The 12,185-nt window shown below is 40.5% G+C and overlaps 1 protein-coding gene across 2 annotated transcripts in view; it reads left to right on the forward strand.

Moving 5' to 3' along the window:
• Positions 1–12,185, forward strand: part of LOC126262719 (E3 ubiquitin-protein ligase MIB1-like) — a 50,383-nt gene that overhangs the window by 10,913 nt on the left and 27,285 nt on the right. For both annotated transcript variants that reach the window (XM_049959509.1, XM_049959508.1), the window contains exon 3: positions 866–994. In XM_049959509.1, the coding sequence (XP_049815466.1) occupies positions 866–994 (129 nt within the window). The remainder of the gene's footprint in view (positions 1–865; positions 995–12,185) is intronic.

Below are 12,185 nucleotides of genomic sequence, written 5' to 3' on the forward strand. Positions count from 1 at the left end.
TGTAGCTTCCAAGTGATGTTCATTCAAGCAGAGCACATCAGGAATAATTACGTCTGCAGCAGCTGTTTCTTACAGAGAAAGCAGCAGCTCTTCTTTTTAATTCAAAAGACTTTTTGTATTTTGATGAAATATTTTTAAACAATATAGCTTATCAGTTGTATTTTTAACTGGTTCCTTAATGTTAGTTTTCACATGAGTTAAATTATCAAAAGGTAGATTATATTACTTCCTTCATATTCTGTGGTCCATGAATGCATTCAGGAATGGGTTTTCAGAGATAAGAAACAAATCAGTGTATAAATTTATGGAGTTTAGTGGCTGGAAACTAATTATGTGGAATATATTTACAATTTAGTATGACCTATTTGTACTTCAGAAGGCTATAATGACCATAATATAGTTAGTAAAAAAAAGTTGTACTTTGAAGAATGGTGCTACCTGCCCAGTTATATCAAGTAATTGTTTTTATAATTGTATGCTTGCATGATGTTTCCACGTGGCCACAGCTAAATATCAAAACCTTACAATTACTCCCATGCTGTAAAACTTGAGGCATGTATCCAATAAGCATTTGCTCTGTAGCTAAGTGGTCAGCATGTCTGACTGCCATATGAAGGATCTCAGTCCGATTCCCAGTATTGCCAAGGATTTTTTCTTGGTGGGAGGACTGGAACAGGGTACATACAACATCATGAGGAGTCACTTTATTGAGAAGCAGTGGCTCCAAGGTCTGGAAAGCTGAGATTGGCTGTAAGAGCCCTCCATAGTGCATTCAACTCAGAATGGGACAGCAATTTTGAGAGAGAGAGAGTTGCAGTTTACACAAAAACATTTCAAATTGCATATAACATGTTTTGTTTTTTAGCTGTTGGTGCGTGAAGGTTCAAACCTAAATATACCAGATAAAGATGGGGACACACCTTTACATGAAGCTCTGCGACACCACACGCTGTCACAACTGCGACAGTTGCAGGATGTTCAAGATGTTGGAAAAGTAAGAAATGATTATTTATTACCTGTATTTCCTAAGTCAGCTATCAGTAGAGAATAAATAAATGATAACTCTTTGATAAGTATCTATTGTTCCATACTGATGTGTGAACCATGACATACATAAACTGTCTTTTTCTGCCAATAAAATGTATTTCAACTTTAAGATCTCATAATTTATACGTTTAACAAAGGAAATTTGTTCAAATATATGGTATGCAGGTAAAGTAGCATTTTCAGCAATGTGCACAGAATTTTAAAGAAACGTGTCCCTTACTCATACAGGAGATCGTATTGCTCAAAACTAGAAAGAAAAAAGCTCCTGGTAAACATACATCCAGGAATAAATACTTCGTAAGCAAAAATGCAGCAAGAGTGTGATATTAACACACAACCGTGGATGGGTAAATGCAGATTCTAAAGCAATCATCAAAGCAAAATATCAGTTTGTTTTGTTGGGATGTGATTTGAAAATGAAGGCTTGACACGTAATTAACGAACAACTGTATTTGTATCTAACAGTACGGAGAATAACACAGAACTAAGAAAGACATAAAAAAGCATGATGCATAGTGCTATCTACTGACACCAAGATAGTAAATGGAGGTAAAATTTGTATCTCAACACACCACCTCAATTTTCACTGACAGTTCTAAATTAAGAACTGAATCTTAAGTTTGTCACTCTAGAATTGAAGTTCAAGTCCTTCAAAACATTTCTTGTACTTTTGAGCAGGAAGAGCCAACATCAGTACATCTGCCATCATATTTTCTGTTCGTTGATATTCCAGTTTTAGCAGGTAGTGCCAGAAAAATGCATTTAAAGGTTTGGGTTACATTTTTTGTAGTTAAGTTAAAAATATCTCCAATCAGTGATCCTTGGGCCATACAGCAATCCTTCCATATCCAAAAAGGGGTCCTCCTCCATCTTCTTCATGGCCATGGTGGTTCTGTCACTCTGGCAGCTTTCTGTTATCTTCTGCTCTGCTCCTCTGCTCATTTGATATGCTTTTCATCAGCTTTTGGGCAGAAGCTGTAACAGCTTGGTCCAATCTCAAGTTTGAGCATGTTCACCATTCCCGTAATGCCTGTTAGGCTGTTGTTGAAATTACTTGCTGCCACATCGGCTGCAATGTCAACTATTTTCTTCCTGCTGTGAAAAGCTTGCAGAGACACTTTTTCACAATTCACCATGTTACTCTATAATGGGGTTCCTGGCAAACTTTAGAGGAAGACCACAAAAAAGTAGACATCCTAGAGAACATTTTAATCAAAATAAATAAATATAACAACAAAAATAATCAAATATTGATAATATAATGTAAATGGATAGATTAAAAAATCTACTCACCAAGCGGCAGCAGGGAGACACTCACACAAAAGGATTTAACTTTTACAGGAATCTGGAGCCAGTGGCTCCTTCTTCTGGCAGAAGATTTGAAGGGGGAGCAGGAGGGATGAAGGAAAAGGATGTCCAAATGTGTGTGAAATCTTATGGGACTTAACTGCTAAGGTCATCAGTCCCTAAGCTTACACACTACTTAACCTAAATTATCCTAAGGACAAATACACACACCCATGCCCGAGGGAGGACTCGAACCTTGGCCGGGACCAGCCGCACAGTCCGTGACTGCAGCGCCTTAGATTGCTCGGCTAATCCCGCGAGACAAGGAAAAGGACTGGAGAGGTTTATTGAAAGGGGTATAGTTTAGAAAAGTCATCCAGAACCCCAGGTCAGAGGAGACTCCTTTTTTTTCCCATCAGTCTTCTGACTGGTTTCATGTGGCCTGCCACGAATTCCTCTCCTGCGCTTATCTCTTCACCTCAGAGTCGCACTTGCAACCTACATCCTCAATTATTTGCTGGACGTATTCCAATCTCTGTCTTCCTCTACAATTTTTGCCATCTACAGCTCCCTCAAATACCATGGAAGTCATTCCCTCGTGTTGTAACAGATGTCCTAGCAGCCTGTCCCTTCTACTTATCAGTGATTTCCACATATTCCTCTCCTCTTCGATTCTGCTCAGAACCTCCTCATTCCTTACCTTATCGTTCCTCCGATTTTTCAACATTTGTTTGTCGCACCATAACTAAAATGCTTCGATTCTTTTCTGTTCTGGTTTTCCCACAATCCATGTTTCACTACCATGCAATGCTGTACCCCAGACGTACATTCTCAGAAATTTCAGCCTCAAATTAAGGCCGATATTTGATATTAGTAGCCAGAAATGCTCTTTTTGCCAGTGCTGGTCTGCTTTTGATGTCCTCCTTGCTCCATACGTCATTGGTTATTTTACTGCCTAAGTAGCAGAATTCCTTAACTTCATCTACTTCGTGACCATCAATCCTGATGTTAAGTTTCTTGCTGTTTTCATTTCTACTACTTCTCATTACCTTCGTCTTTCTTCGATTTACTCTCAACCCATACTCTGTACTCATTAGACTGTTCATTCCGTTCTGAAGATCATGTAATTCTTCTTCACTTTCACTCAAGATAGCAATGTCATCAGCGAATCATATCATTGACATCCTTTCACCTCGATTGGCTGTTGTACATATTGTATATGACCCGTCTCTCCCTATATCTTATCCCTATGTTTTTCAGAATTTTGAACATCTTGCATCATTTTACATTGTCAAACGCTTTTTCCAGGTCGACAAAGCCTATGAAGGTGTCTTGATGTTTCTTTAGCCTTGCTTCCATTATTAACCGCAATGTCAGAATTGCCTCTCTTGTGCCTTTACCTCTCCTAAAGCCAAACTGATCGTCATCTAGCACGTCCTCAATTTTCTTTTCCATTCTTCTGTATATTATTCTTGCAAGCAACTTGGATGCATGAGCTGTTATGCTGATTGTGCAATAATTCTTGCACTTGTCAGCTCTTGCCATCTTCGGAATTGTGTGGATTATGCTTTTCCGAAAGTCATATGGTATGTCACCAGACTCATACATTCTACACACCAAATGAATAGTCATTTTTTTGCCATTTCCCCCAATGATTTTAGAAATTCTGATGGAGTGTTATCTATCTATCCCTTCTGCCTTATTTGATCTTAAGTCCTCCAAAGCTCTTTTAAATTCTGATTCTAATACTGGATGATGGGATTTGAACCCAGGACCAAAGACTTTTTGATTGATTATGAGTCAAAGATGCTACCCCAAGACCACGGGTGAATTTACCGGACGGGATGAGAAGGAAAGACCGATTGTTGAGGACTGCACTGGACTAGATTTGAAAACTGAGGGCTTAAAGTTGGAAGGCAGGGTAATAGGCTAGACAGAGATTACTACTAAAACATTGTGCTCGAGTTAATAAGAGTGAAAAACTGAGTGCATTGTTTGTAATAGAGGTGGAAATATTCCTTTCTTCACTACGTTTTAGTTTTCTACATCTTTCATTTTGTAACTTATCTATTTTTCACCATCCCCCCTCCCACCTCTGTTACATGCAATGCGTTTTTCACTCTTATTAACTAGTGCACGATGTTTCAGTACTAATCTCTGTCTTGCATATTACCTTGTCTTCCACCTTTATGCTCTCAGGTTTTCAAATCTCATCCAGTGCAGTCCCTGACAATCAGTCTTTCCTTCTCATCCCATCACAACTGTACCCCTTTCCCTAAACCTCTCCAATCCTTTTCCTTCACCCCTCTTGCTTCCCCTTCAACTCTTCAGCCAGAAGAAGGAGCCACTAGCTCTGAAAGCTTGTAAAAGTTAAATTCTTTTGTGTGTGTATCCCCCTGCCGCCCCTTGGTGAGTGGATTTTTTTGTCTATCCAAAATAAATACATAAATTGCATAATAGACAGGCATAACAAAAAGATTTCTAAAAATGTAAGGTTTCAGCAGCAAAAAGGCCTTCTTCTGACTTAGACAACATACACACACATATTCATGCAAACTAAACTTGTACACACAAGATAACTGCCTCTGGATTCCAGGATATGGACTCGACAGCCAGTGACAGTGGTCTTGTGCATGTGAATTGCGTTTCAGTGAATGTGTGTGTGTATTGTCTAATTCAGAAGGAGGTCTTTTGACTGAGAGCTTACTTGTTTAGCAGTGCTTTTGTTGTGCCTGTCTACAACTCAGTATCTCCACTATATGGTGAGTAGCAATCTATCCTTTTCATAATATTGTTATCATTCCATCGATTTTCCTTTGCTTAAATAAATAAATTGATTGTTTGAAATTTTCAAAGAGGACAACCCCCTTAATTCACTTGTGTCTTTTTGTGTGAATAGGTTTTTCATATTTCATGAGATTCAGTAGCACATATAAAATTGTCATAGCTATCTGGAAGACTGTAGAGCAGCGGTTGAAGAATTCAGTAAGGGATGTGTCACATTACCACTAGGTTGCATTTTGTGAAGCATGAAGCATTTGAGTAGTGTTGCTTTGCGAGCAAGTCCTCTGGATGCATAGATTAAGTCTAGTTCAAGCCATACCTGATATGATGTAGTGCAGTACTTTACTTGCTTCAGCTCAGTGAGAGTAATGGATATAGCCAAATCTGTGTTTTGCTTTTCTGTCAGCTGCTAGCCATTCTTTGTACGCAGCTTCAGCAGCTGCAAGCATTTCACCTTCACCAGTCACTGTAGTCAGTATGTCTTCAGATATGTATCCCTATGTGTTGTTTTTGATGTATAATGCTTTCGCTCATGGCATCTATGTGTCGTAATTATTGTGTGACGAGGAATCCAGATGAACTCTGTGTCCATCAGTCACATGCACCATACTCGTCATATTAACAGTCCGACAGGTGGAATTGGACACTAAAGTTTATATGATTATTTCCACACTTTTCAGCTAACAAATTTAAGTTTTCGAATGATGAAGAAATGTTGCTTTTGCTGCGTAACCTGGGCCAATAATCTGTTGGGGTTGTTGTTGTTGTTGTTGTGGTCTTCAGTCCTGAGACTGGTTTGATGCAGCTCTCCATGCTACTCTATCCTGTGCAAGCTTCTTCATCTCCCAGTACCTACTGCAACCTACATCCTTCTGAATCTGCTTAGTGTATTGATCTCTTGGTCTCCCTCTACGATTTTTACCCTCCACGCTGCCCTCCAATGCTAAATTTATGGTCCCTTGATGCCTCAAAACATGTCCTACCAACCGATCCCTTCTTCTATTCAAGTTGTGCCACAAACTTCTCTTCTCCCCAATCCTATTCAATACCTCCTCATTAGGTACGTGATCTACCCACCTTATCTTCAGCATTCTTCTGTAGCACCACATTTCGAAAGCTTCTATTCTCTTCTTGTCCAAACTGGTTATCGTCCATGTTTCACTTCCATACATGGCTACACTCCATACAAATACTTTCAGAAACGACTTCCTGACACTTAAATCTATACTCGATGTTAACAAATTTCTCTTCTTCAGAAATGATTTCCTTGCCATTGCCAGTCTACATTTTATATCCTCTCTACTTCGACCATCATCAGTTATTTTACTCCATAAATAGCAAAACTCCTTTACTACTTTAAGTGTCTCATTTCCTAATCTAATCCCCTCAGCATCACCCGATTTCATTTGACTACATTCCATTATCCTCGTTTTGCTTTTGTTGATGTTCATCTTATATCCTCCTTTGAAGACACTGTCCATTCCGTTCAACTGCTCTTCCAAGTCCTTTGCTGTCTCTGACAGAATTACAATGTCATCGGCGAACCTCAAAGTTTTTACTTCTTCTCCATGAATTTTAATACCTACTCCGAATTTTCCTTTTGTTTCCTTTACTGCTTGCTCAATATACAGATTGAATAACATCGGGGAGAGGCTACAACCCTGTCTCACTCCTTTCCCAACCACTGCTTCCCTTTCATGCCCCTCGACTCTTATAACTGCCATCTGGTTTCTGTACAAATTGTAAATAGCCTTTCGCTCCCTGTATTTTACCCCTGCCACCTTCAGATTTTGAAAGAGAGTATTCCAGTTAACGTTGTCAAAAGCTTTCTCTAAGTCTACAAATGCTAGAAACGTAGGTTTGCCTTTTCTTAATCTTTCTTCTAAGATAAGTCGTAAGGTTACTATTGCCTCATGTGTTCCAACATTTCTACGGAATCCAAACTGATCTTCCCCGAGGTCCGCTTCTACCAGTTTTTCCATTCGTCTGTAAAGAATTCACGTTAGTATTTTGCAGCTGTGACTTATTAAACTGATAGTTCGGTAATTTTCACATCTGTCAACACCTGCTTTCTTTGGTATTGGAATTATTATATTCTTCTTGAAGTCTGTGGGTATTTCGCCTGTCTCATACATCTTGCTCACCAGATGGTAGAGTTTTGTCATGACTGGCTCTCCCAAGGCCATCAGTAGTTCTAATGGAATGTTGTCTACTCCCGGGGCCTTGTTTCGACTCAAGTCTTTCAGTGCTCTGTCAAACTCTTCACGCAATATCTTATCTCCCATATCATCTTCATCTACATCCTCTTCCATTTCCATAATACTGTCCTCAAGTACATCGCCGTTGTATAAACCCTCTATATACTCCTTCCACCTTTCTGCCTTCCCTTCTTTGCTTAGAACTGGGTTGCCATCTGAGCTCTTGATATTCACACAAGTGGTTCTCTTCTCTCCAAAGGTCTCTTTAATTTTACTGTAGGCAATATCTATCTTACCCCTAGTGAGACAAGCCTCTACATCCTTACATTTGTCCTCTAGCCATCCCTGCTTAGCCATTTTGCACTTTCTATCGATCTCATTTTTGAGACGTTTGTATTCCCTTTTGCCTGCTTCATTTACTGCATTTTTATATTTTCTCCTTTCATCAATTAAATTCAATATTTCTTCTGTTACCCAAGGATTTCTATTAGCCCTCGTCTTTTTACCTACTTGATCCTCTGCTGCCTTCGCTACTTCATCCCTCAGAGCTACCCATTCTTCTTCTACTGTATTTCTTTCCCCCATTCCTGTCAATTGTTCCCTTATGCTCTCCCTGAAACTCTCTACAACCTCTGGTTCTTTCAGTTTATCCAGGTCCCATCTCCTTAAATTCCTACCTTTTTGCAGTTTCTTCAGTTTCAATCTGCAGTTCATAACCAATAGATTGTGGTCAGAATCCACATTTGCCGCTGGTAATGTCTTACAATTTAAAACCTGGTTCCTAAATCTGTGTCTTACCATTATATAATCTATCTGATACCTATTAGTATCTCCAGGATTCTTCCAGGTATACAACCTTCTTTTATGATTCTTGAACCAAGTGTTAGCTATGATTAAGTTATGCTCTGTGCAAAATTCTACAAGGCGGCTTCCTCTTTCATTTCTTCCCCCCAATCCATATTCACCTACTATGTTTCCTTCTCTCCCTTTTCCTACTGACAAATTCCAGTCACCCATGACTATTAAATTTTCGTCTCCCTTCACTACCTGAATAATTTCTTTTATCTCGTCATACATTTCATCAATTTCTTCATCATCTGCAGAGCTAGTTGGCATATAAACTTGTACTACTGTAGTAGGCATGGGCTTTGTGTCTATCTTGGCCACAATAATGCGTTCACTATGCTGTTTGTAGTAGCTAACCCGCACTCCTATTTTTTTTATTCATTATGAAACCTACTCCTGCATTACCCCTATTTGATTTTGTATTTATAACCCTGTAATCACCTGACAAAAAGTCTTGTTCCTCCTGCCACCGAACTTCACTAATTCCCACTATATCTAACTTTAACCTATCCATTTCCCTTTTTAAATTTTCTAACCTACCTGCCCGATTAAGGCATCTGACATTCCACGCTCCGATCCGTAGAATGCCGTCCTTTTGAGTAGTCCCCGCCCGGAGCTCCGAATGGGGGACTATTTTACCTCCGGAATATTTTACCCAAGAGGACGCCATCATCATTTAATCATACAGTAAAGCTGCATGTCCTCGGGAAAAATTACGGCTGTAGTTTCCCCTTGCTTTCAGCTGTTCGCAGTACCAGCACAGCAAGGCCGTTTTGGTTAATGTTACAAGGCCAGATCAGTCAATCATCCAGACTGTTGCCCCTGCAACTACTGAAAAGGCTGCTGCCCCTCTTCAGGAACCACATGTTTGTCTGGCCTCTCAACAGATATCCCTCCGTTTTGGTTGCACCTACGGTACTGCCATCTGTATCGCTGAGGCACGCAAGCCTCCCCACCAACGGCAAGGTCCATGGTTCATGGGGGAAGGCCTGTTGGGGTGTGGTTTGAAAATACAGGCATGATATGTAATTACTGAACAGCTTCGTTAATATTTGGAGAATAAGGTATTCACACAAGGTCTGATTCCACCCTTGTGCTTTGGCCGATGAAGTCATATTTGGAAAAAACAGCATAGGTACTAATACAACTACAGATAACATTTAATAACAGACAACTAGCTGAAATGAAGACATTGATACCAACCTCCGCCCCCCCCCCCCCTCCAGCACCACCACCAGACACAAATAAAATTAATCAAACACTAGTTTCAAAATCATCATTTCAAAGAAATTTCTATTCCATTAAAAAGTACAGTCTCACAATGAATAAAAAAGATAATAAAAATGTACTTAACAACCACTCACAACTCAAATTAGCCATGGATGACCACAAAATATACTGCCCCCCCCCCCCCCCCATACACACAAACCATATTGCAAACAATAAAATATTCAAATACAATGCTAAGGCCAAACTCCATACAAACAGCTGATAAACACACAACATTTAATCTAAAAAACCAACAAACTGAAACTGAAAACTAACAGCTTGAAAACCAAAATCAAACAAATAATCAGTAACTCAATCCCATTAAACTAAACCATTACTACAAACCAAATCATAAACACAATCATCCAGCACAAAAGCCTGCCATCGCCAACAACAACAATCCCCCTACAAAAACAATCCATTTCAAATATGCCGCTCCTCCATGATGTCACATTCTAAAAGAACAGCCAAATATTTGTAAGAACCAAGTTTGTAAATACGATCACTACTCATTTCACTCAAACCAGTTTGAGCTAAGCCTTTAGTTTCCTGCCTAACCTCCACCTTGAAAAATGTGCAATATTCGGAAAACAACCAACATATTTGTGAGAAACGAGATTGTAAATATGATCGTTACTCATTTCTCTGGCAACAGTTAACTGTGGTCTCACGATTCTGTGTAAGCACGCTCTCCTAAATTATGACATATCTGGGATAAATAGCATAGTTTACACCAGTTACTAAGATGACCACAAATTACATCCTTCACATCGTAAATTCATGACATCACACAGGATGTCACAGTCAGAGCTGATGAGCGGATTTGGTGCATGCACTTGACCTGAGAATAGCACGGAACTAAGAACAGCAGATTTGAAAAGCTGTACACATAGCAACATGTATGGACACCAAAAATATTACATGGCAGTAGAATTTGAATCTCAACATGTTTTAGTATCAATGTGTGGGCACGAAGTGACTGACAGACTCATTTGACCATAAACTTTACCAGACAAACTGACGGATGCTGTTTACTGCCAATTTCTGCATGATACATTACCTGCCCTATTAGAGAACATTACCCTTATAGGAAGACAATGTACAGTATGTGGTTTATGCACCAGTAACTTCTGCATTTACCTTAATGTCTACATCAGGACTAATAGTGGCAGGGTCTACAGCAGTTTGCATTCCTCCACACTCTGTGAGGGCCCACAGTGGTGTTAAGAGCCATGAAAGGAAGCCTTTTCTGTTTTACAGTTTTCATGTCTGGTTTTTCCTCCACTCAGTGCAAATTTTGCTATGACATCTGTGTTAGGACCGTTGACAGAAAAGCAATATTATTTACATGGTATTTTGTGTACTCATCTCTTTCTAATGGTATATATATATATATATCTAAAAACAAAGATGATGTGACTTACCAAATGAAAGCGCTGGCAGGTCGATGGACACACAAACAAATACAAACATACACACAAAATTCAAGCTTTCACAACCAACGATTGCTTCGTCAGGAAAGAGGGAAGGAGAGGGAAAGACAAAAGGATGTGGGTTTTAAGGGAGAGGGTAAAGAGTCATTCCAATCCCAGGAGCGGAAAGAATTACCTTAGGGGGATAAAAGGACGGGTATACACTCGCACACACACACACACACATATCCATCCACACGTATACAGACACAAGCAGACATATTCAAAGACAAAGAGTTTGGGCAGAAATGTCAGTCGAGGCGGAAGTGCAGAGGCAAAGATGTTGTTGAATGACAGGTGAGGTATGAGTGGCGGCAACTTGAAATTAGCGGAGATTGAGGCCTGGTGGGTAACGGCAAGAGAGGATATATTGAAGAGCAAGTTCCCATCTCCGGAGTTCGGATAGGTTGGTGTTAGTGGGAAGTATCCAGGTAACCCAGACGGTGTAAAACTGTGCCAAGATGTGCTGGCCGTGCACCAAGGCATGTTTAGCCACAGGGTGATCCTCATTAACCACAAACACTGTCTGCCTGTGTCCATTCGTGCGAATGGACAGTTTGTTGCTGGTCATTCCCACATAGAAAGCTTCACAGTGTAGGCATGTCAGTTGGTAAATCCCGTGGGTGCTTTCACACGTGGCTCTGCCTTTGATCGTGTACACCTTCCGGGTTACAGGACTGGAGTAGGTGGTGGTGGGAGGGTGCATGGGACAGGTTTTACACCGGGGGCGGTTACAAGGGTAGGAGCCAGAGGGTAGGGAAGGTGGTTTGGGGATTTCATAGGGATGAACTAACAGGTTACGAAGGTTAGGTGGACGGCGGAAAGACACTCTTGGCGGAGTGGGGAGGATTTCATGAAGGAAGGATCTCATTTCAGGGCAGGATTTGAAGAAGTCGTATCCCTGCTGGAGAGCCACATTCAGAGTCTGGTCCAGTCCCGGAAAGTATCCTGTCACAAGTGGGGCACTTTTGTGGTTCCTCTGTGGGAGGTTCTGGGTTTGAGGGGATGAGGAAGTGGCTCTGGTTATTTGCTTCTGTACCAGGTCCGGAGGGTAGTTGCCGGAAGCGAAAGCTGTTGTCAGGTTGTTGGTGTAATGGTTCAGGGATTCCGGATTGTAGCAGATTCGTTTGCCATGAAGACCTAGGCTGTAGGGAAGGGACCGTTTGATGTGGAATGGGTGGCAGCTGTCATAATGGAGGTACTGTTGCTTGTTGGTGGGTTTGATGTGGACGGACGTGTGAAGCTGGCCATTGGACAGATGGAGGTCAACATCAAGGAAAGT

The sequence above is a fragment of the Schistocerca nitens genome, chromosome 6, assembly GCF_023898315.1.
Source record: "Schistocerca nitens isolate TAMUIC-IGC-003100 chromosome 6, iqSchNite1.1, whole genome shotgun sequence".
Classification (NCBI taxonomy): domain Eukaryota; kingdom Metazoa; phylum Arthropoda; class Insecta; order Orthoptera; family Acrididae; genus Schistocerca; species Schistocerca nitens.